Consider the following 25,107-nt stretch of genomic DNA (forward strand, 5'->3'; position numbering starts at 1 on the left):
AGTGAAACAGTGCCTGTCTAGAAGTTGCTCTGGGAGAGGGGCTCAGCTGTGAACCTTGGTCACCTGAACTGGTTATATCCAGAAGATGGAACAAGCAGTTTCTGTAGACTTGAGTTTCTTCAGATACAAACAGAATGCCTTGGAAACCTGGCCAGTGTGATGGCTTTCCTTATTGCAAATCCAACACAACTCCCAGAGGCAAATCTACCTTTAATGTGAAAACCTCAATAAAAAACTGTTATCTGTAGGAACAATGGGACATCCTCCTGTCACAGGTCCGTCACTGCAGGCCAGGCTGTGGCACTTGTCTTCCAGGCATGCTGTACTGCGTGCGTGCTTACAGCGAGGCGCAGAGCCGCTCTAGCTGCTCAGGATTGCAGTTACTCAGGAACTTCAGCTCTTTCCGCCCTTCCTCTGTCGAAGCTAAAAGACAGCCAAGCACACACAAGTGGCAGTTTCTTCCTGCTACAAACTGTGGTCAGAGGTGTACCCACTCCAGATCAAGATGCCCTGTCCCAACCCTGAGATCTTACCCCCACCTCCGGCTCAGCACACTGCTGCTGCTCAAAGCCAGGGCTCAGCACAGGCTAGGCAAGGGACCTTCAACCAGTTAGTATTTGTGCCAATGGCTCATGTAGCCCAGAGTAAACTGCCTGTCCAGAGGGTGACAGCTGAGATGCTCTCAATGCACGCCACCAAAGCTGGTGACAGTTGAGAGCTTCTGAAACAGAAGTGTGAGTATGCGCTGGCTGTCAGCTCAGGAGGCTCAGACAGTGGCCTCCGGGTATGAGGTAAGCACGGGCACACAGTGAGACACTGCCTCAAGAAACAAAAGGAAAGCATGAGGCAGGCACAGTGGAGATCTGGGTTGGCCAGCCTTCACACAGTATGACTCTTCCGAGTGAGCAGTCCTCACTAGCAGCACATGGAGTGGGGGCACGCCCTGGCAAGAGTGGCTACAGGCAAGGCCAGGGCCAGCTACCCAGTCACTAGACTGGAAACTGCTTCTTTAGCAACAGTGCTTTGCTCTGGACAAGGTGAGAATTTAAGCAGAAATATAATTTCTTTTTTAAGTTAAACTGTAGCCATCTTCCAATCACATTTCTGTATTCTCTTGGTGTGAGAAGAACATGCATGCCTCAGGTCAAGCTGAGCGCTCGGGGCCACAGCTGGTGGCTGTTTTGGGAGGCCTTGAGAATGAGCAGGTTTCCGGCTCGGCAGAAGGGAGCTTGTCTCCAGGGGAATATTCTTATGGGCTATACCGTCTCCAGGCCTCTCTGCTCCTGGTCCCTTCTCACACGTTCAGGAAATGGAGCCAAGGGGCCACGATGGACCCATCTGCATCTGTGCGCCCACATAAGCTATGGGTACTAGGTCACAGGGCTACAAAATGCCCTGGGCCCTGACGTAGCAGATGACGCTGAGAGCAGAGGCGGGGCAGGTGATGACATGACTCACCTTTCTCATGCTGAAGCCAATTGTTTTCTAAGTAATACTGAAAAGAACTTTCAAACTCCTTCGGATTATAGTTGGAAATGAGGATGGGAAGAAAAGGCTCTAGGGCGTCAAACCCTTCCTGGAAACAAAAAGGACAAAAGAGCCACCTGTCAGCTGAGAACAAATCCACAGAGACTGCACAGTGAGGACAGAGTCGCTCTGCTCTACTCCACAGCCACTCCTGGGCTCCTACCTCAGTCTACCCCACTCTCAGCTTCCTGCCTCACACAGGACCGTATACACAAGTGGCTAGTGACTGCTTATATTGCCACAAGCACTCTATAAGGAAGATAATGCAGGTGGGGTCTGGGCATTGCTATGGAAGACCAAAAATTTATGACTAGACTGGAATACGTAGTGAGCCCCAGTCTCAAAACAAACAAAAAAATCAAACACCCACTAAAAGCATAAAATAACAAGAAAAAAAAAAAAAAAAAAAAGCAATAGAAGTTTTAATTAAGACTCTATGAGTCAGCTGAGTGTGGTGACTCAATAATCCTAGCGCTCGGGAGGCAGAGGCGGGCGATTTCTGTGACTTTGGGGTCTGCCTGATCTACACAGGCAGTACCAAGCCAGCCGGGGCTACACAGAGAGACCTCGGAATTTACAAATTCATACTGTGGCCGGGGATACAGCTCAGAGCTAGAGGACTGGTCCGGCATGCACAGAACTGGAGTTTAGTTCCCCAGATCACAGAAGGAGCGTAATAATAAGACCTCCCCAAACAAATCCACAGTGCGACAAAGAAGCAACTCCATCGGGGAGAAGACAAATGTTTCTAATTAGCACAACTCTAAAAAGTATGTGAGGGGGTGAAACAAACACGAAAGCTGACATTTCTGGAAATGAGGTGAAAACTGTACAAGTATATGGATTTTTTGTGACATTATGGCAAAATAAAACAGTTTAAAAAGAGACACGGGAGTGGGGTTGGAGAGCCGGCTTAGTCATTGTTATTGGAGAATACCCATGTTTGAATCCCAGAACCCACATGGTAGCTTACAACTAACCGTAAGGACATGTATGTATTCAGACAAAACATTCATAGACATAAAGTAAAATTTAAAAAACCAAAGAAAGAAAAATTAGGAGACATAAGGCTGATGAGATGCCTCAGCACGTGAAGGCACTAGCCAGTAAGCCTGATGTCGAGGGTTCCAGTCCCAGAACCCACATTGTATGAAGGGAGAACCACTTCCTGCAGGTTGCCCTGACCTCCACACGTGCTGTGGCATGTGAACCCTCCCAGAAATATTAAATAAGAAAGAGACAGTCTCTTAGAGCAGATCTTGGCCTTTGTGACACTGCAACCCCTTAATACAGTTCCTCATGTTGTGGGGACCCCAAGCATGAACTTATTTTTGCTGCTACTTGAAAGCTGTAATTTTGCTGCTGTTACAAACCACAGCATAGACACCTGCCATACAGGGTGCCGGCTATGGACGCACAGGCTGAGACCTGCTGCTCTAGACAGCGTGATACTCTAAGGGGAACGGGGGCTCCAGGTGGGACCTTTCCCAGCAGCTCTTGAGGCAAATAGGCTGTTCGGGACTTAAAGAGAGACCCGGTTTGGCTCAAAGTCAACACGATTGCACCTCCATGCTGGAAAAAAAGAAAAAGAAAAATAGTTGAATTTTAAAAAGATGGAAATGACAGACATTCCACATAATCACATGCAGATGTTTTTCACAACAGTTTCCTGGCATGTGTGGTTTAGCGTTAAGTAATTGGCAACAAATCAGTTAGTGGTTCTAGATCTGGCGCTGACAATAACTTACGACAAAATCTTAAGTTTTTTTATTTTCAATTTTGTCTGCAAGGCCTACAATCCTAGTAAGCGAATGAAGGCATCAGAGGGGCTGGGAGTGGAGGTGGAGTGTGCTTTGCTATGGCAGCCTGAGCTACGGAAGGAGCTCAAGTCTGCTGTCTTGCTGGGCTTGGTGGTGCACACCTTAGTCCTGGCAGCAGGGCGTGGATCTCTGTGCGTACCAGGACAGCCAGGCCTACACAGTAAGACCCTGCTTCAAATAAAAATTATGAAAGCTTAAACAAAAAAGGAGAAAGACAAAGACAGAGATGGAGAGAAAGAGATAGACAGTAGGGGGAAGGCTCTGCTGGAAAAGAGCCCTGTACAACTATAAACTGTCCGAGGAAACAGGTGAGGGGGCAGGAGAGACCGGCACGCCTCCCTCCCCTGAGTGCGAGCACCCGGCACTTACCCAGTCATTTTTCACCATTTTCCTTAAGTTGTGGACTAGGGCTAGTTCCTCTGGGGCAATCTACATGTTGTCAACAAGAAAAGGAAGAGGTTACAACTTGACTTTTCTGGCTGTCCCCTGAGAAAACCGAATTGATAATTAGATTTTGTTTTTTTGAGACAGGGTTTCTCTGTGTAGCCTTGGCTGTCCTGGACTCACTTTGTAGACCAGGCTGGCCTCGAACTCACAGAGCCACCTGCCTCTGCCTCCCGAGCGTTAGGATTAAAAACATGTGCCACCATGCCTGGCGATAATTAGATTTTTTTAAAAAAGTTTTTAACTGCTGTAATCGTAGTTCCTAAACATACTTCCCGTGGAATAAGACAGAAGGAGGGAGAAAGGAGAAAAAGAGGCACAGAGGAGGAGAGTGGTTAACTGTACCAAGCGCACCCTCCTCCCCCAGTATTTCTGACCTCTACATAGGTCACAGCCTCCCTCTGAAAACACAGCAGTTAGAAGCAAGGCGGAGAGTAAAGCTCCTGGAGCCTCCACCGGCCTGCTCTCCCCAGCACGCTGTCCTGGTCTGCATGCATGATGGAGCATGCCATGTGCTGGGCAGCACTTCGTCAAGCTGGGAACGCGCCATCAGGCTGGCTCATAGGCAAGCCGGTGGGCTTCGTGACCAGGGCTTGATGGGGATACAGTGAGACAGGAGCAGCCCCTGGGGCCGGTGGTGCCACCCACGGTCTGGGTGTCACTCCTCCATGTCCTCTGCTTCAGCCCCTGTCCCCAGGTTCCTGCCCTGACTTCCTTCTGACTGTCATGTGGACCTGTCACTTTCCCCCACAGGGTGCTTTGGGCCACAATGTTTGACCGCAGCAATAGAAAACCAACTAGGACCGATCACTTTCTTTTGAATCTAATTCACTGTGCACCTCTTTCCCTGCTTTTGCAGTCCTGGAGATGGAGCCTGAGTCAGGTGCGGGGTGCACACCCGTAATCCCAACAACTAAGGGGCAGAGGCAGGCAGCTCTGTGAGTTCGAGGCCAGCCTGGTCTACAGAGTTCCAGGACAGCCAAGGCTACACAGAGAAACCGTGTCTTAGAACCACACTGCTGGCTTGTTACTATTCACTGTCCTTTTGTCGTTGTTGTTGTTTTTTGAAGATTTATTTATTTTTTTATACAGTATTCTGCCTGCATGTACACCTTCATGCCAGAAGAGGGCACCAGATCCCATTATAGATGGTTAGGAGCTACCATGTGGTTGCTGGGAATTGAACTCAAACCTTTGGAAGAACAGACAGTGCTCTTAACCTCTGAGCCATTTCTCCAGCCCTTGCTGTTTTTAAAGATGTGTTTATTTTTATGTGCATGAGTGTTTTTCCAGAATGTATGTATGAGCCAGTGGCGGAGCCCTGGAACTAGAGTTACAGATGGTTGTGAGCTGCCCTCTGGGTGCTGGGAACCGAACCTGTGTCCTCAGCAGGAACAGTCAGCTGACCACTCGGCTACTGTTCCACTTCCACACTTAGTTCAAATCCCAGAGCGAAAAACCATCCTCTGGGGCCCATACAGGAAAGTGCAGACCTCTGCCCATGATAGAGTAGAGAAAACAAAATATTCCTACCAGGGTTCTGTCCTGTCTTTTCAGTGTGGTCCTTCCCCAGAGTGCGTTGACTCCGTCCACTGCCACCAGGAGACGGAAGAGCCCCGAGGAGCTCTGCCTCTTGAGCTCCTTCAGCACGATGCCAACAGCATCGGTGGCCGTCCTTGCTCGGGTAATGCCCTGTGGGGAGAGGCGGGGTTACATGCCGCCTTCCTGGCTGGGAAGGCTGCTGCTTCCCTGTGTGCTGTACCTGTTCAACAACTTCTCCCAGAGGACTGCCTTTCTCAGTGCTCTCTCGCTTATTCCAAACATACTTGTCTTGAACCTTTATCTAAAAGAAAGCAAACAAAATAAGAAAACAAAGCAGGCTGCTTGTTTAGGCTGAAGTCTTTCCAAATCGGGAAGGTGCCCACAGGAGTCGACTGAGTCATAAGGTGGGGCAATGCAGAAATGAAAGACTTCTAACCTCTACCTGGAGCTTGCTGGTGGGGGGGGGGGTGGGGCGGAGACTGGGTCTCACACTTTAGCCAGGGCTGCTGGGCAATTCAAGAGAGTGACCTGCCTCAGCCTTCTAAGTGCTGGGGTTAACAATGTCTCTCTGGCCAACGACGGCCCTCTGGCCAATAAAACCGTCCAAACAGGACATTGGCATTGTCCACCCACCCTACAGTGCTCCCTCACTATCAAATCCTGAGCCTAAAGCATACTAGCCAAGTCCTTTTCCACTGAGCTGCACCTAAGCCTTGGCACTTACGTTTTCAAAAATGTTTATTTTTGGATGTACATGTGCATGTATGTATATGTGGGTATGTGTGAGCCACGGTGCAGATGTGGGGGTCACAGTGCATGTATGTATGTGAGGGTGGGTGTGAGCCATGGTGCAAGTGTGGGGGTCACAGTGCGTGTGCATGTATGTATGTGAGGGTGGGTGTGAGCCATGGTATAAGTGTGGGGGTCACAGTGCATGTATGTATGTGAGGGTGGGTGTGAGCCATGGTGCAGGTGTGGGGGTCACAGTGCGTGTGCATGTATGTATGTGAGGGTGCATGTGAGCCATGGTGCAAGCCCTGCCCATCATGTGGGTCCCTGCTTTCTAACTCGGGTCACGAGGTACAGTGACAACCCCTTCATCTGCTGCGCCGTCGTGCCAGCAATGCTGCTATTAAACTCTTATGTGAGCCTTTTTCATTGCAGTGCTAAAGCCTAAGGCACTAACCCTGCCACTGTGCATTCCTGGTTGAGGCAGAAAGGCTGTAAGTTCAAGGCCAGCCTGGGGTGCACAGTAGGCTCAGAGCCAACTACATAGGCGATGAAACTGAACAAAATGAAACTGGAATGTATAATTTTACTCTCATGTTTCTGGTTTATCTCAGAAACAGTAAAAATCAATTTAGACTTTATTTTCTATCCACTAAATGAACAGTTTATTCTGGCCACCTCACTGACGACAACAAATGAATTTTAAGTTGTAAGCCCACTGTGGAGCACAAAGTACTCAAGGGCTGCAAACTGGCTTATCTGTTACTGACTACAATGCCAGTTCTCTACAGTGTGCCAACTACTCAAGGGACAAAGACGACATATTCTTTCTCAGTGCAAAGGTCATCCAACAGTGAATTCCCGAGTGCGGTTACCTGGCTCAGGAAATGCTCGTTCGTAATTTTGAAGTTCTTCAGCCAGGTAGAGGCCTCTAAGGGTTGATCAAAGCGCTGTTTGTTGTAAGCTGACTGCAGAAGCTCCCGGCAGTTTTTCACCCAAAGGTGAGCTAAAAATGCAAAAGAAAACTACTTAGGAGCTGACTTTAGTAACTTGAAACACTATATGCTTTTTTGTAAAGATTTGGTTTATTTCTTTTAAGATTTACTTATTTATTATATATACAGTGCTCTGCCTGCTTGTACACCTGTAGGCCAGAAGAGGGCAGCAGATCTGACTATGCTCAGGAGCCACCATGTGGTTGCTGGGAACTGAACGCAGGACCTCTGCAAGAGCAGCCAGTGAGTGCTCTTAACCTCTGAGCCATCTCTCCAGCCCTAAGACTTGATTTCTTTCACTTTGTACTATGGGTGTTTTGACTGCAGAGGTCAGAAGTGTTGGGTCCCCAGGCCCTGGAGTTACTGACACTGTGAGCTGCCACGGTGCTGCCAACTGCACCTGGGTTCTCTGCAAGAGCTGCCAGTGGTCTTGCTCTTAACTGCTGAGCCGTCTCTCCAGCACCACGAATGACTTCTTAAATTATGAGAAACATTAAAAAATAGAGCAACACGGTTTCTCGTGTGTGGAGGCACCGGGCACTGGGCCTCTATGTTCTTGCTTTTACACTGAACATTACGTTATAATCAGTACAGAAGACATCAAGTCTTTCTGCCTCCTGCCAATTTTTAAAGGAAAAGTAGAAAATGTAGATATTTAAACTCTGAACAAAAGAGGATATTTGCAAAGTATGAGGATTTGAGCCTACACCGAACAACCCTAAAGAGCCATGGAGTGCTAAGGCTCATAGTGACTGACAGTTGAGGCTACACCGAACAACTCTAAAGAGCCATGGAGTGCTAAGGCTCATAGTGACTGACAGAAGAACAAAAGCAAAAACACTCTGTGTCTGTGGTGCAGCCTTGGGAGGCTGAGGCGAGTGGTGTGGGTTATTTTAGCTCAAGAATTTAGAGCCAGCATGGACAGGATAGCATGGCCACTGCCTCTTGAGCAGTCACAGTGCTGCCCAGCAGCAAGAGGCCTGACACACAGGACAGACAGGATGCTCTTACCATCTGGGATGTGCAGAATCAGCCAGTCACGTTTTGCACAGAAATGAATGGCATGGCAAAGACTGAGGGTTTTTCCTGTTCCCTTCTCCCCATCTAAAGCCTATGTTAAAGAAAATGTCAGAAGCAATACATTTCCCGTCAACAGCCTTTCTTGGCTGGGTGTGGTGCAAGTCACCAATCCCAGCACTCAGGAGAGGTGAGACACACGGCAGGGGGCGGGGAGGGGGCAGACCTGGATGAGGCTGAGGCCAGCCAGGGTTACATAACAAGCCCTTGTCTCAAAACACAAACAAACAAACAAACAAACAAACGGAAAACCCACCCAAAAACCAAACAGCACCACAATCAATGTTCCCTTCTCCCCAAATGAGGGTACGGCCTTCAGAGGACCAGCATGCTGGAAAGGATACAGAGAAGATACCGCACGGCTGGATGAGCAAAATTGGTATTTTTCAGGTATCCCAGAAGCTCAAGAGCTGGCTTCCTTACCATCAGACAAGCTTCGCCGAAAGTCTTCACCTAACCAGACAGGAGGAAGAGGAGATGGAGGAGGAGGAGGAAGAAGAGGAGGAGGAGAAGGAGAAAGGTGGGCCATTCTGACCACGTGCATGCTAAGCCTGACCCAGGAAACCAGAGCTCCAAACTCATCTGTATTCAGTGAAAGGTTGGTACTGAATTTGAAGGTCAACCCACGTATCTTAGCTAAAACCTGAGGCACACTGCTGTATATCAGGTAAACTGCTCCCAATGCTGCTTCTTTGTATTATATTTCGTGAGGACAGGATGAGAAGTAGAGCTCTGTGCACAGCAGGCAAATGGACGCATGCGCTCTGCTCGTAAGCTTGGCCCTCAGCTCCAGTGCTGTTGCTTTTATAGACTCTCCCTTCCCACACAAACCCTACTGCTGGAGTAGGACGTGACGAGCCCAGGCGGGACAGCATACATGAGATAAAAACAAAGGGGGCAGGACTATCTTATCAGCAAGAAGACAGTGGGAGGAAGCCTCAGTGAAGATGGGATGGCGGGAAAGAACTGGATGAATGGCATGGGTTGAGGATGAACTGTCTCCCCAGAACTCATGTGCTTGAGGACAGTTCACAGCTCATCATTCAGAGGTGGGACTTTGGCTCTGAATTTATCCAAGCACCAATGATGGATTCGTGATTTGATGGCATTATTCGAAGATGGGGCCTAATTAGGAAATTAGGTCCACTGAGTGCATGTCATAAAAGGGTCTATCTTGGCACAGGCATAGTGGCGCACACCTGTAATCCCAGCACTCGGGTAGGCAGAGGCAGGTAGATCGCCAGCCTGGACTAGAAATTGAGTCCAGGACAGCCAAGGCTACACAGAGAAACCCTGTCTTGAAAAACCAAAGGAAAAACAACAAAACAAACCAAAAACCAAAACCAAAACTATATTTCTTTCTTTGCTTCCTCACTGCTATGCCCTTCTGCCAGGACGCTATGTGTCACCAGAGCAATGGAGCCAGCTAACCTGAAAAATTTGAAATTAAAACATGAAATTGCTTTCCTCAGGGATTTTTTTTGCTGCAAGTGAAGAAAAGATAACTGACATACTACCGTATTTTTCATACCATAATACGCATCTGACCATAGGATGCACCCAGTTTTTTGAGCAGTGAAACAAGAAAAATATTCTGAACCAAATTAGTACTAGTATAATAAAATATTTATTAAAATATAACAAAATACAGTAGTATTAAACAGTGTTATCTCAACAGGAAGAAAGGCTTAAAGACTCAAGCATTTTTCTAGTTTTCTGGAAACCAAAAACACTCATCATCACTGGTGCCAGAATTCAGGAAGCTCAGCTACTGACAGTCACTTGCACCACTTGCACCACTTTCTTCCCCATCTTTATCCATGGTATCATCTTCAGCTCCATCCAAGGCACTGCTGATGCCACATATTTTGAATGATTTCCTCCTTCACTCACTTAGAAATGACAAAGTCTGAGAGAACTAACTCCCCCAAGCTGTCCTCTGACACTCACACATGAGGCGTGCCAGGTGCCCTGACTCCCCTGACAGTAAAAATAAATGCACTTTAAAAAACACATCACTTCGAGGGCCGGGTGTGGTGGCATATGCCTATAATACCAGCACTAATAAGGAGGCTGAGGCAGGAGGATTGCTACAAATTTGAGGCTAGCCAATATAACATAGCATCAAATGACAACAACTACCACCCTACAACAAAACCAAGCAGCCAAACAAAAACAAAACCCAACATCCTGAAAACAAACCCCCTAACAAAAACAAGAGAAACACCATGAGAAAAGCAGGTGACTGAGACAGTGCAGGTGGTAAGCACCTTCTGTGTAAGTAAGAGAACCAGAGTTTAAGCTCCATAAAAAATATCTGGGCATGGGAGTGTGCTTGTAGCCCTAGCACCAAGGCAGTAGAGGTAGGTGCATGGGGTCTGTCACCAGCTAGTGGCCCCAGCTGGACCTCTAGTTTCCATACACATGTACATGCATACACCTGTATATACTACAGACACACAGACATACATTTTTGAAAAAACATTCCCATTTAGCTCAGAGGGGATAAAAAAATATAACATAAGCCCTACATGAAGACAAAGAGGACCTTGAAGATCTTCCTGCTTCTACTCCCAGGTGTGTGCCCCCACAGACGAGGTTTGGACTTGGATCTTGTTGCGGGATATTTGATGACACTGTGAACCCTGAGATTGTGTGGCTTACTGGAAAAACCGGTTTCTAGTTGTGGTGTGGCTCAGCTTTAGCACACACCTTTAATCCAAGAGCTTTCTGTTTGAATATTGTAAACAAGATTAGAAAGTCAACCACAGGTCAGGAGGCGGAGCAATCACCCAGCTGACAGGGAGGGAGCATAGGAAAAAAAAAGAAGGCAGGAGGACAGAGAGAGACCACAGGAAGTGGAAGGGAAGGGCGCTCTTGAGACAGCCAGGGGAAGAGGATTCCTGTTTTTCTTAGAGGTTGACTGAGGAGGAAGGTCAGCTGGGTGCTTTCACGCCAGCATCTGGCCCCCAAATATTCATTGGAAAATTGAATGATTAAGATTTTGTTAAAAACAACATTTGGCACAGATACAGACATCACACAAGTTGCAGACAAAGTGAGAAGCCATTAGATTTAGTAAGTCACCTGGGAATTCCTCACGGAGAGAGTTAAGGATGGAAATACCATGATACTCGGTGTTACGACCTGCATAGTGCTACTTTAGAAGGCTTGAAAATTGAAGCAGAAAATTAAATGCTAAATGACTTAACTGAAATTGGTCCAATACCAATTATGGTTATTATAATTTTGGTATTTCATATGATAATTCATAGCCATAGTGGCTTTGTATACCCTCTCAAAGGGGAAAAAAAAAGCTTTAGAACACATACACAAAATATGAAAGTAGATTGATAAGATACAACCTTAGAAGCAAAATTGAAGAGACTTATAAAAAAACGAGAAAAATAGAGAAAAAGGAATTTAGACAAGAACTGACCATGCCACTGCATGATGAAACTGAAGAGGAGAGGCCTAAAGTAGTTAGAAAACCAAGCTTAGTTTACCCAGTTACTATACTGTAGGGACCAAACCAATGCCATTTTATGTTCAGAGCCTGAAGAACTGACCCCCACCCCTTGTAACCTGGAGTTCCTCATGAATGTCAAACATAATAGCTAGCTACTGTTCCTAGGAACCTGTACCTGGAATCAACCAATCAGAGCTACAGGGCACAGTCACCAGAACAAAGGAAAAATTCTCCTCTGAGGTCTGTCCCTGGTCCCCTTGCTTAGCCCTGGTCCCCCAACCAATCAGCCTAAAGGGCAACTTTCCTGTGCCCCTCTAACCTATCATGTGACAGCAAGGCTTGGAAACACCCGCCTGCAGTTTTTTTCCTTTAAAAACCCTGTTCCCCTAGCACTTGGGGCCGCCATCTTCCCTCCACAAGAGAGGGCTGACATCCAAGCTCTGAGCTTGATTAAATAAACAAGACTTGTACAAGTTGCATCCGGCTGATTCCTGGTGGTCTCTGGGGGTTTTGCAACTTGGGCATTACAATACAAGACCTACCAGGCGATGACAGGCACCCCCGCGGTTATGAAGAAGTCAAATGGAATTTTGTCGACATATTAGATATGAGGAGATTCAAGGAAGCAATTGTTACACATGGTATGCATTCACCCGGTATGGAAGCGGTTATTAAATTCATGGGGCACTCAGAGCAGAGTTATCTCCCAAGACTGGAAAGATCTGGCAGAGCAATATTGGAAGCTGGACCTTGGTTAAATGGTGAACATGGTGGAAAGAGGAAGTCAGAGCCACAGAACAACAACATAGGGCAGGAAATATTAATATTTCCCAGGGTCAGTTGCTAGGTGACGGTCAATATGCTGAGTTACAAAGGCAGCTTGGATTTTATAATCATACATTGGTGCTATGTACTTAGCAGCTTTAATTGCTTAGGATTAGGTTGACAAGTCAGGAAAAAAGTGTGAGTCATTTACTAAAATTATACAAGGCCCAAAAGAAGCCATCACTGATTTTTATGTAAATTCAAAGGATTATTACAGTTCAAACTTGTTTTCTAAATCTCTAAGAGCTGGGGTGATTTTGAGCTAAGATAAAATATTTGAGCAGGTAGCCCATGCCTTTAACACCAGCAGAAAGGGAGAGAGAGAGAGAGAGAGAGAGAGAGAGAGAGAGAGAGAGAGAGAGAGAGAGAGAGAGACAGACAGACACACACACACACACAGACACAGCGTATAAATTAGTTATTTTCTAAATTCTAGAATTAGAGTGGACAAGGTGGAGGTGGTGCACACCTTTAATCCCACCATCCAGGGACAAAACTCAGATACAGCTCCTAATTGGTTTGTTTGCACACTAGAGAAACCACATACCATATTTACAGATTATTATAAAAACCCTCTGCAGGGTTACTAAGAAGGCAACTAATTTCCAATGGGGATAGGAACAAAGAGCAGCTTATGGGACTGCTGAAAAGCTCATTTCCTGATCAATACTGAACCAGATGATACCCTAATTATGGATGTCATATTTATTGGTGAATTGGCAACTGGGGTCTCTTCATAAACCAAAAAGGAGTCCACCAACATTTGCCTGTTGGCTTCTATTGCAAACACATTCCATATATGGAGAATATTCTCTTTCTCTCTTTGGTTTTTTAAAGACAGGGTTTCTCTTTGTAGCTTTGGCCTATGGACTCTCTTTGTTGACCAGGCTGGCCTTGAACTCAATGATACGCCTGCCTCTGCCACCTGAGTGCGGGGCTTAAGGCTTGTGCCACCACACCCTGCTCAATATTCTCTCTTTGAGAAACACATCTGGATATTACACGAGGCAGAGAACGTTACTCATACTCAGTCACTGCCGACCACCTCATGGTCATTAAGGGCGGCCCCTGCAGTGATGGACTGTTTCCATTTGACGGTTTAGGCATGGAAGGACAGGTATGACAGTGGACTGGTACCTACCTGAATTTCTTCATGATCAGGATGTGCTAGCAAGGGGATCTGTGCCTTTCTGCACCGAGGAAATGGCTCAGTTGCCTAGAATCCTCACCCCTAAAGCACTCACACCCACCCCAAAAGAGGCCCCTATTGCACTGTGGGGATCAATGGAATGGCCACACTTTGCTAATGCATGGTTTACTGATGGTTCATCAACCACTGGAGGAACTGAACTGCTGGAAAAGGGCAGCCTACAAACCGGGGGATGGAGTGGCCAATCCTGCAGAGTACTACTGGCTATCAGAGAACAACCAGGAAAACAAAAGGCAACTCTCTATCTTCTCCAGTTCATGGTGTATGTGCACTGGTATAGCTATATGGTCATCAAATGGAAAGGCACTAACTGGCAGAGGCGCACAGTTTGAGGCTTGTGGAGAAGGAACATTCCTTCTCATCTGAGAGGAAAGGTCAGCGGGCTACTTTCTCTGCCTATCTGAGCTAGCAGGCTTTCACGCCAGCATCTGGCTCCCTAGTCTTCACTGGCAACATCAAATGATTGAGGTTTTGCTAAAAACCAACAGCATCTCACACCTTGGCCAAGGCTGGCCTATTACTCACCATGCTGTCCAAACTGGCCCCAAACTTGAAGCAATCCTTCCACTGCTGCCTCTTAAGCACTGGGACTGCAGGGACGTGCCAGCACACCTCCCTTAAATTCACTTACAATTAATGATCTGAATGCCAAGATTTCTAGAAACTTGATTGGTAATTCAAGGAAAAAGGTACTGTGCATTAAAAAGACTACTTAGCTGGTTCTAAAGTGTATTTAAGTGCCTAACAAAAGATAAACATTAGTAACTGTGTATTTATGAGTCCATAGCTATCTTTCAGAAATGTCAAGGCTTCTCTTAACCCTTTCCCCGCCATCTGCATGCTCTGCCTTAGGCTTCCCTTCTCTGCTCCCTGCTTGAGCACCTGCATGGTGTATCGAGGAGGCAGGCCGTGAGGAAACACTGTCTTCAGATCCTGGAGGGGGATGCTGTAGTGCTGACCCTCATGCTGCTCGCCGTGCTTAGCCTGGAAACACAAGCAGGAAGAAGAAGTCACTGCGTGATACAGGCCTTGAAAAGACAATGGGTGTGGCTAGACACTGTCTATCATCTGTGGGAAGGAGTAAGCTTTGTCACAGGTGGGAGCAATCTTGGCGGGCTTTATCCTTGGGGCACCCCATGAATACCTTGTGACAGACTGAGTGGAGCCATCCTGGGTCTGGAATTCAGGAAGCAGACCTGGGAACCCCACCTGGACTATTGTCTTTCTAATGGACCCTCACCGGGAGAAGGAGCCGGTCCTTCCCACGTGACTGAAGGAGTTGGGAAAGAGAAAATAACAAAGTCGGCTACAGGGAGAGCGTGCAGGGGCAGCGGACAAGCTGGATCAGCACGCAGGCCAGAGAGACACCTAAGGATCTGTCCCGTGGAACGGCTACCGGAAGGTTCACTCTTTTGTCCCTTTAACCTTTTTCCTTCTTGTATAAGCTAGTTGGGTTGCATAATAAAGTTTAATTGCTAAGAAACAGAGTCAACAATCATCCCAGCACTCAAAGGCTGAAGCAGGACAATTACCTTGAATTTAGGCCAGTCTAGGCTACAGGGACCATACATCAAATCAATCAACAAATAAAATTAAGCCTAAAAACCAGCTAAGCACTGCCACCACCCAGAGCAGAGACCGCCTGCCAGGAGGCAGCTGGTAAAACAGTAACATTCTAGAGCAGGGAATGTATTTCTTTTTGAGGTGGGGTCTTGCTATGCAGCCAGGCTGGCTGGAAACTTTTGCTAGTCTTCCCACTGCAGTTCCAGACCACTGAGACCACACCAGGCCTTGCTTTTCATTGCTGCTGGGAGAGCAGGATGGTTCATACGAGGAAACATATGTTGCAGGATATTTGATCCCATTGTGATCCCTGAGGTTGTGAACTGTAAAAGCCTGTCTTTTGTTTGGCATGGTTAAGCCCTAACACACACCTTTAACCCAAGAGCTATCTTTACATAAGATTTAATAAAGTTAGCCCTAGGTCAAGAGGCGGAGCAAGAAGCCAGCTGACAGGGATTAACGCGTAGGAGGGGCTCTGAGCTGAGGGGTGTTTACGACAGTGTAGAAGTAGAAGGGCTCTTACACTTTTGCTTTTAGCTCTTTAGCTCTTTAGCTCTTCAGCTCCTTGGCCTTTGGCCTTGGGTTTTTTGGCCTTTTCCTCCTGGGCTACCAGCTTAGTGAGCCTTTTGGGCCTTTTCCACTGGGACATGAGAAGGAAGGTCAGCTGGGTGCTTCCTCTGCCTCTCTGAGCTAGCAGGCTTTTTCACCTCAGCATCTGGTTCCTGATTCTTCATTGGTAAAATATAATGTTTGGGATTTTCTTTTAAAACAACATGTACTTGTTGCCAAGCTTGACAAGCCCAGTTCAAAACACAGGACTCACATGGTAGGAGATCAATTTCCTAAAGTTGTCCATTGATCCATGACACAGGCACAGATCCACCCCCCAAAACAAATATATCAAATAAACTGCTGGTGTCCCCAAATCCAGTGTATATTGTATAGAGTTGGTGGCCTGCTTAATGAAAAATTGGTTGTTCAGCAATAAACTGTTGATGGGGATAAACGTAATTTTTGCCACCTGGATTCTTTTATGCTATGAAGAATGTTCCAGTCATGTGGCATGATCATCTGCATGATGCTGTTGCCATAGAAACCCCAGAGGACTTGAAAAATAGCAGTGAAAGACACTGGAGCGACTTAATTAATTTATTCTATTTCATTTTGCATTTGTGAGAATAGGTGAATACTGAGGACAAAATTTAAACACGCCCATATGAAATCGTTTTGGTGGAGGGCTTCTTTCTATATTTCTACACAGATACATTAGGAGGAGAAGAAGGAGGTTGGGACAAGCATATAAAAAAGGGCAATGGCTTCCTTCCCATTAAAGAAAGCACAGACCACTGCTTTCACTTATAAGAGACGGCACCATCACCAGGCATGAGCCAAAAATGTCTGTCAGGGTTTAAACTCAAAAGAGGAACACTACTGCTGACAAGACACCAGGAAAGCTGCTTAGAAAGGAAAAATGTGGTGTCACATCAGTTGGCTATAGCAAATTAAGAGCGTTACAAATCCACACACTAGTAAAGGACTATGCCCCTCTGTTTTCAAGTACAATTCTACTGGAATGCAACCATATACCTGTTTGCTTACAGCAGGGCTGAAGAGCCATGAAGGACACTAAAGCAGAAGTAAAAAATATGCACAAGTGCTTATTTAAGGAAAGCTCAGCCCCAAATAAAACATCAATAATTAGTGCGAAACTTACTCAGAAGGAATTACATTTTGAGACAGGGCCTGCCTACACAGCCACGGCTGCCTTGGCATTCACTATGTAGGCCACCTTGGCCTCAAACTCAGAGATCCTCTGCCTTTGCTGGGATTAAAAATGTGCCCCATCATACCCAGCTTAATTTTAGCCAATTTTTAATTCGACATGATTTTGGTACTAGGTAGGGTCATTATTAAGCTCACATTACAAGGAGTTCCACAGCACCACAGGGCTTCTGGGAAGAGCTGTGCTACAGTGTCTCACGTACGTGAGCATATCTAAATCAGTTTCCTGACACATAAAAGGATTATATGGCGACACAAGGCATAATTCCCGAAACCCCACCCACACCAGCAACTTACCGGGTCACTGTCACTGGTGCGGGAAACAGCTCTGGGATGCTCGGCTGGAACCTGAGTGCTCTGAGTTACTTGGGCACTCACATGTAAAAAACATCTTGGGTCCAGCTACAAAGGAAAGTGTTTTAGTGTTCTGGAATCATCAGGGTTTTGTTGTTGCTTCTCCCCCGCTCCCCTCTAGTGCCCCTCTCCCCAGACAAGGTTTCTCTGTGTAGCCTTGGCTGTCCCGTACTCCCTTTGTAGACCAGGCTGACCTCCAACTTACAGAGCTCTGCCTGCTTCTGATTCACTGAGTGCTGGGATTACAGGCAAGTGTCACTGTGCCAGGCAGAATCATCATGTTTTTAATGCTTGTCTTTATCAGGGAAAACATGACAGTAAAATATATTTTAGTTCTGTATAAAATGGATCCTCATAAGTAATTCCCTAAATTCAGCCATATCCTTTTATCCTTTATCCATAGCCATTTATCCTTTGAATCTGTTTTAGTACATATATTGCTATCCTACATGGAAACAAATCTGTCAGATTGCTAAGGAGTTCAGCAAAGCCACTGATAAGCTAACTAACTTTCCGGGAGTTGGGACAGTCTCACTACAGAGTGCAGAGCAGCCGCAGGCCTATCACACTCTTGTCTCAGCTTCTTAAGTGCTGAGATTAACTGCCGAGTCTTCTTTTCCAGCCACACTTCAATCTTTTTTTTTTTTTTTTTAAACATAGGATCTTGCTTAATGGCCCAGGCTGGCCTTGAATTCTGGGCTCAGCAATTCTCCTATCTCCACATTAGGAGTGGCTGGGAACACAGGGCAGAGGGCAGGTGTACCCCTGTGCTCAGCTCAGGAAATCGGTGTGATTCTAACAGTGTGACTTTTGGCAGTAAAGGAACTGCAGCCTCCCCCAGGAGTGGCCAGTGCAAAGTGCTTCAGTTTGGATGGTGGTACGGGGGCTCTTTCTTGCTCACAGGATGCGTCTGGACTTGAACTCAGGTCTGGCAGCATCTGTCTCCCAAACGATGGGATTAAAGGTGATAGTTATAAAATTATACCTTTTATAGTTGCCCCTCCCCCTTTCTTTTTGACAGGGTCTGACTGTGACTGGCATTGAACTCTAAAGATCTGCCTCACACTGGGATTAAAGGTGTGTGCCATGGCTGGCCTGTAATGGTAACCTTGCTGGCTATGGTCTAGAAAATAAGAATCGTTGATTAGTGACATGTAATAAGGGAGTTTAAAATTAAAAATATATATATACTTAAAAAGCTGGTGGGACATGGTGGCGCATGCCTTTAATCCTACCACTTGGGAAACAGAGGCAGGCGGATCACTGTGAGTTCAAGGCCAGCCTTGTCTACAAAGTGAGTCTAGGACAGTCAAAGCTGCACAGAGAAACCCTATCTCGAAAAACAAAAACAAACAAACAAACAAACAAAAACCCAAAAAACAAAACAAAAAATCCCAAAACTGAAATAAACCCTTTCTGCCCCAAATTGGCTTTGGTCAGGGTGTTTAATCACAGTATGAGAAACCCTCAGCAACATGACATCCACATTCAACACCCAAAGCTCTTTCTTGCTGGCGCACGCCTTTAATCCCAGCACTCGGGAGGCAGAGGCAGTTGGATCTCTGTGAGTTCGAGGCCAGCCTGGTCTACAAAGTGAGTCCAGGACAGCCAAGGCTACACAGAGAAACCCTGTCTCAAAAAAACCCAACCAACCAACGAAAAATTTTTTTATTACCTTTTGTTTTTGCTAAACATTACTTTAAAAAAAAAAAAAGATTTATTTATTTATTATTATGTATACAGTGCTCTGCATATATGTACACCTGCAGGCCAGAAGAGGGCGCCAGATCTCATTACAGATGGTTGTGAGCCACCAAGTCGTTGCTGGGAATTGAACTCAGGACCTCTGGAAGAGCAGCCAGTGCTCTTAACCTCTGAGCCATCTCTCCAGCCCCCATTACCTTTATTTTTTAGACAAAGTCTCACTCCTGGCTGGCCAGGATCTTACTATGCAGACCAGGATACTCTTGAAATCATAGAAACCCAAATGTCTCTGCCTCTACATAAGATTTAAAAACAAAACAAAAATCAACATTTATTTGTGCTTGTGTGTATGTATATGCACGTAAACGTTCACATAAATGTGGAAATCGAAGGACAGTCTAGGGAAAGTCCTCTCTCTCTATCATGTGGGTCCCAGAAATTGAACTCAGGTTGTCAAGGTTGGCACCAAATTCTTTAACCCTTTGAGCCACTCTGCCAACTTCCCTTTCACGTTCTAAATTATTTTTTTTCATGTTTATGTATGTCTGGGAGCATACTAGCAAGCCCATGTACATACGGGGCCAGAGTACTGCGCCACTGAGGTATTGACTCTCCCTTATCCTGGGGCTTGGGGTCACAGTTTTCTCTCCCAGTCTGGAAGCCAGAAGTCCCAGCGATTCTCTCACAGATGGAATTACAGTCACTGTGAGATCCCAGCTTACCAAGGTGCTGAGCCTGAACTCCGGCCCTTGGCTTGTGCAGCACTGCTCTTAGCCAGCAGGCCGTCTCCTCAGTCCTCCATACATTGTGTTTTCTGTGTGTATATGCATTCACGTATGCGCAGAGGGTAGAGGTCAACAACAGGCACCTTCCTTAGTCACTTCCTCTTTTTATTTTTTCCCAAATAGGGTCTCTCTCACTGATATGAATATTGTGGCTGCCCAGCAAGTTCCTAGGATCGCCCTGTCACTGCCTCCCAACTGCACACCAGCTCTGAAACATTACTGGCAGATTTCAATGTAAAGCAGCAGTGCAAAGAAAACAGGCTGCTGTAGTCTTCAGAATGCATGGGCACGAGCCAGTTTCACAGCAGAGGCGGTTAAGTCTGCCAAACAGTTCAACGACTGCTCTAACCTACGAACAGGCAGTTACTTCTGGCTACAGAGCCGGGAGTGGAAATACCTTCAGTCATTTAGAATCAAACCCAGCTGAGAGCAGCTGTAGTGCTGTCTTCTCTTGCTGTGGCAGCCTACGTCACAGAGAAGCAAGGGCAGCACAGGAGGAGGAGCTGGAGAGATGGCCCAGCAGTTCCGAGCACTGGCTGCTTTGCCAGAAGATCCAGGTTTAATGCCCAGCACCTACATGGAAGCTCACAACTGTAAGTATAGTCCCAAGGGATCCAACACCCTCGTTAGGCCTGTATGGACATCAGGCATATATGTGTATGCACAGATACCCATGTAGGCAAAACACACATACACATTAAAAACACAAAAAGGCAAGCAGCTGCCTCCACAACACACTGCATTGCTACCCCAGGATAAACTTCCATCTAGGCTCCACTGTTGCCAGCAAAGCTAAAATGATCAACACACACAAGCCAGAGGTTACAGGTATGTCCCACACATTCGGCACATCCGCAGGATGTCTCAGGAGCCAAAGTGCTTGCTATGCAGATGCGTGAACTTAGTTAGGTTCCTGGAAGCCACATAGAAGTGGAAGAACTGACTGCCTTGATGTCTACAATCACATCCCTCATATCCATCAGACACAGCAATAACACAGGCATTTTTAAAAAGTAGAAAACTAGGGGCTCAGGGGCTGAGAGCACTGGCTGCTCTTCCAGAGGGCCGGGCTATTTCTAGTACCCATATATTACCTCACACCAATCTCTACCTCAAGTCCCAGGCGATCTACGCCCTCTTCTGGCCGCCACACGCACCAGGAATGCACAGGGCACACAGGCATGCATGCAGGCAAGCACTGACACATATGAATAAAATTAACTAAAAATATTCCCAGGCCACAAGGTGGTGCTATTTCTACAGTATTCGGATGACTTTTTAGTTAGATTTTTTTTCCCCTCAGTAAATAAAAAGCTAACAAAATGGATTCCTCATGCCTTAGAATGTTATAAATGGAACCGACCAGCTAGTCTCACTTTTAGGAAAAACAAGCCTATGACAATTCTCTCTGCTTCGTTACAGAGTGACCCTCATGCTGTTCTCCAGAGAACACCACCCATGAGCCAAAGTAGGTCATCCTGAGCCAGACTAAAACATTTACATTAAAACCTATGTATTTTAATTTTATGTGATTGGGTGTTTTGCCCGCATGTACATCTGTGTACCACACATGGGCCCATTGGTGCCTCCAGAGAGCATCCTGGAAGTGGAATCACAGATGGTTGTGAGCCACCACATCCGTGCACCAAACACAGGTCTTCTGAAAGAGCAGCCAGTGCTCTTAAGCCCTGAGTCAACACTATAACTATATGTCCTCTCCCCACCTTTTTGAGACAGGGTCTCACTATGTAACTCTGGCTAACCTGGAATTCAGGGATTTGCAGTCTCTGCCCTCTAAAATTAAAGGCATATGCCACCATACCATACGTGACCTTTATTTTTATATCAGTATTTTCCCTGCATGTGTTTGTGCCTGATATCCAAGGAGGCCACGACAGGGTACTAGGTCTCAGCAACTAAAGTTACATGTGGTTATGAGCTCTCATGTGGGTGCTAGAATCCAAACCAAGCCCAAACCTAGGTCCTCTGCAAGCCCAGCAAGCGCTCCTAACCACCAAGTCAACTTTCTTGCCCCAATATTTCCTTTTATTGCTGGTTTTTTTTTTTTTTTTTTTTGCTTTGATTCTGTAAAATGGACAGAGGCTTTTTATAAATTTGTATCCTAGAGTAGGAGTTGGTAAAGGGGGGAACAAAAAAGAAAAGAATGAACACTCCCTCCCAATCTTAAAAGTGTAGAAGAGGAGTGTTCTTTTTTAAAGAATTCTTGTTACCGCTGGGCGTGGTGAGGCACGCCTAAGATCCCAGCGCTCAGGAGGCAGAGGTAGATAGATCTCTGAGTTCGAGGCCAGCCTGGTCTACAAAGTGAGGCCAAGACAGCCAAGGCTACACAGAGAAACCTCTTACAAAAAACTAAAACAAAAAACAAACAACAACAACAACAACAAAAAAAAAAAAAAAAAAAAAAAAAGAAAAAGAAAGAAAGAAAAAAAGATTTTTGTTATAATCACATGATTCTTCCTCTTCAGTTCTCCTCAAACCTTACGTTTCATGAGGATTTCCTGTTCTCAGCAAAGCCAGGCTGGGTGACCCTTGCAGGTGCTGCCACAGTACCTGACGCTCACTATAGTCACTCATTCATGACTTTTGGACAGTGTGCCTCTGGAGAACATGGCTACCATGCCGTAAGCACACTGGTCAGGCCGCAGGCAGCATCTATCAGGCTTTCCGACTTCATGGCTTGTTTTCTTAGTCGGTTACTTATCATTCTAAGCCTTAGTTTCTGCAACTTTAAGACAAGGTTGGTCTATTGTCATGAGGATCAAAGGAAGAAAAGCATGCTGGAGTGCTGGGGCATGCCTTCAGTTCCAGCACTGGGCAGGCAAAGGCAGATGGGGGCCCAGGCCAGCTGGGGCTACACAGTGAGATCCTAAAGCAAATGTAAGATTTGTTTGAGATTTTAAAAAACAAAACTAAACATTCCCAGCCCAGATGTAGGTCTCGTCTTTCCTCCTTTGTGCATGTATGTCATGTATGTACTTACTCATGTGCATGCATGTGTGGTGGCTAGAGGTCGATGTTAAGTGTTTACTTAATTGCTCTCTACCTCATTCACTCACTCACTCACTCATTGGTCTGTGTATGGTGGGACAGGGCTTCTCTATGCATCTGGAGCTTATAATTTGGCTGGGTTAGCCAGCCAATGACCTTCAGGAATCTACTTAGATTTGCCCTACCAATTCTGGGGTTACATACACATCCCAGGTTTTACTTGACTGCTGGTCTCAGGTAATGTCTCACCTGCATGGCATTACCTCTTTATTAACTAAGCCATCTTCCCAGCTTCCTGAAGCAATCTTTTTTATGTATGATTTTATTCTATTATCAAAAGTGCCATGTCAAATAGCCAACTTGCTTTCATTTTAGATAGTTCAAATTTCCAAATTTAAAAATGCACACTATTTTGCTGTTGTTTAGGCAGTCTCACTGGGCAGGCCAGGTGGCCTTGAACACCCATCACCTTGTGTTACTGGGTTGCGGGCATGCGCCGTCATACCTACCGCCATGCCAGCTGCTCTACTGAAAACTTCACTGAAAGTGAAGGCTCTCGGGACTCACCTTCTGGACCGTGGAGAAGAGCCGCGTAATCCCTGTCAGCATCGCCTTTGCTCTCTTGGAAAAGACAAAGAGGCAAAAAGGAAAGCCACTATTAATAAAAAACATATTTGTAGTATAAAAATCTGATACTATCTAGATATATAAAAATCATCTATGAATCTACGAACTAGGCAAAAGAAAAAAAGGCATCTCACTCAGGGAACACTACGGCTGATAAGTTTAACCTCATTACAGGCCATGGAAGTGGGTTAAACCCCCCACAATGAAATGTTAACCATGAACATCATCTTAAGAAAAGTGAAAACAGCCCACAACGGCTGTTAAATGCAAATGTACTGGAAAAAGAAAATCAATCTTTATAGTACTGAAAATGTACTAATACCCAACTACTCTAATCCTTCATATTTATTCTAGAAAACTATTTACGCAAATACACTGGAAAATAGAAGAATGTTTAGAGCAGAGGTGTATGAATTATCTGAAAACTGTAAACAAACAAATAAAACCCCCTAAACTAAAAGTCTACTGATAGGAATAAAAACAGTTGGAGAATAGTCATGGATATAACAAGAAAGGAACCATGATATACGGGTCAATGTCAAAAATAAGTACTGTCCAGGCACGGTGACACATAGCTTTCATCCCAGCACTCAGGAAGCAGAGGCCAGCCTTGTCTACAGAGTGAGTTCCAGGCCAGCCAGAGCTACACAGAGAGACCCTGTTTCAAACAAACAAATGAACAAAAATTAAAGCTGAGTGAAAATTACTACGTCTAGCATTAAATAAACTAAATTTCAAAAACATGCACTGAGTCAATAGAAGCAGGGAGAGCAGCAGTTCCATCACCTTCAGCTACACGGCTAAGGGCCAGCGGGGAGAACTACCATCCTGCCTGGAAACAACACACACGAGCACCTGAGACTTCACTCACTGTTTGCAGGACACACATAGCAAAGCTGAACCAGAATAGCAAACGAGTGTTAAGAGTGACACTTAGAAAGGAGCGAGAGGGAACGGGCCAAGACACCTGGGAACTGGAGACCCTAACACCAGGCAATGAGTACCTGAGTATTTATCTTATTCTTTCTAGTGGCCTGGCTTGGCTTGGCTTTGTTTTTTGAGATAGTCTTACTATGTAGCTTTAGCTGACAGGGAACCACAGAGACCACGCTAGTCTTGAACCTGCACGGATCCTCCAAACTGTCTCTGGAGTCTTGGGTTGTCCATGGGAGTCTTACTCCCCTGATGGTGTAATAAAATGTCCTGATAAAAGCATCACAGAGGAGACACGGTTTAATCCTGATTTACTGCTTCAGAGACATGCAATCAGTCATGGGGCAGAGAGAAGGAGGCATGGCACTGGACAGCGAAAGCACAGTGGCTTCTGGCCACGCTGCGCTTACACTCAGGGCCCATCTTTCAACAATCCACTTCCTGCAGTTAGGCTCCACCTTCTAAAAATTCCACACCCTTCCCAGACAGCATGACCAACTGAAGACTGCGCATTCAGACAAATAAGCCAATGTGGAGCATTTCACATTTAGACCTCATTACATTATTATTTTAAACCATGAGTTTAACTTTGTGTGTGTATGTGTGTGTGTGTGTGTGAAGTTGGTTCCCTCCTCCAACATTTACATGGATTCTGAGGACTAAACTCATGTACCAGGCTCAAGTTGTATTATTTTTTCTTTTTTTTTTTGGT

At 45.9% G+C, this 25,107-nt stretch overlaps 1 protein-coding gene across 3 annotated transcripts in view; it reads right to left on the reverse strand.

Annotated features, from left to right (window-relative positions):
* Nucleotides 1-170: 170 nt before the first annotated feature.
* Nucleotides 171-25,107, reverse strand: part of Dap3 (death associated protein 3) — a 37,733-nt gene continuing 12,796 nt past the window's right edge. For all 3 annotated transcript variants that reach the window (XM_051157498.1, XM_051157499.1, XM_051157497.1), the window contains exons 2-13: nt 23,403-23,456; nt 17,281-17,385; nt 14,521-14,622; nt 8,479-8,587; nt 8,069-8,161; nt 6,938-7,068; nt 5,554-5,634; nt 5,325-5,483; nt 3,717-3,776; nt 3,010-3,099; nt 1,459-1,576; nt 171-423 (exon numbers count right to left, since the gene is read on the reverse strand). In XM_051157498.1, the coding sequence (XP_051013455.1) occupies nt 338-423; nt 1,459-1,576; nt 3,010-3,099; nt 3,717-3,776; nt 5,325-5,483; nt 5,554-5,634; nt 6,938-7,068; nt 8,069-8,161; nt 8,479-8,587; nt 14,521-14,622; nt 17,281-17,385; nt 23,403-23,444 (1,176 nt within the window). In that variant the 5' untranslated portion in view covers nt 23,445-23,456 and the 3' untranslated portion in view covers nt 171-337. The remainder of the gene's footprint in view (nt 424-1,458; nt 1,577-3,009; nt 3,100-3,716; nt 3,777-5,324; nt 5,484-5,553; nt 5,635-6,937; nt 7,069-8,068; nt 8,162-8,478; nt 8,588-14,520; nt 14,623-17,280; nt 17,386-23,402; nt 23,457-25,107) is intronic.

This window comes from Acomys russatus, chromosome 15 (genome assembly GCF_903995435.1).
Source record: "Acomys russatus chromosome 15, mAcoRus1.1, whole genome shotgun sequence".
Lineage (NCBI taxonomy): Eukaryota > Metazoa > Chordata > Mammalia > Rodentia > Muridae > Acomys > Acomys russatus.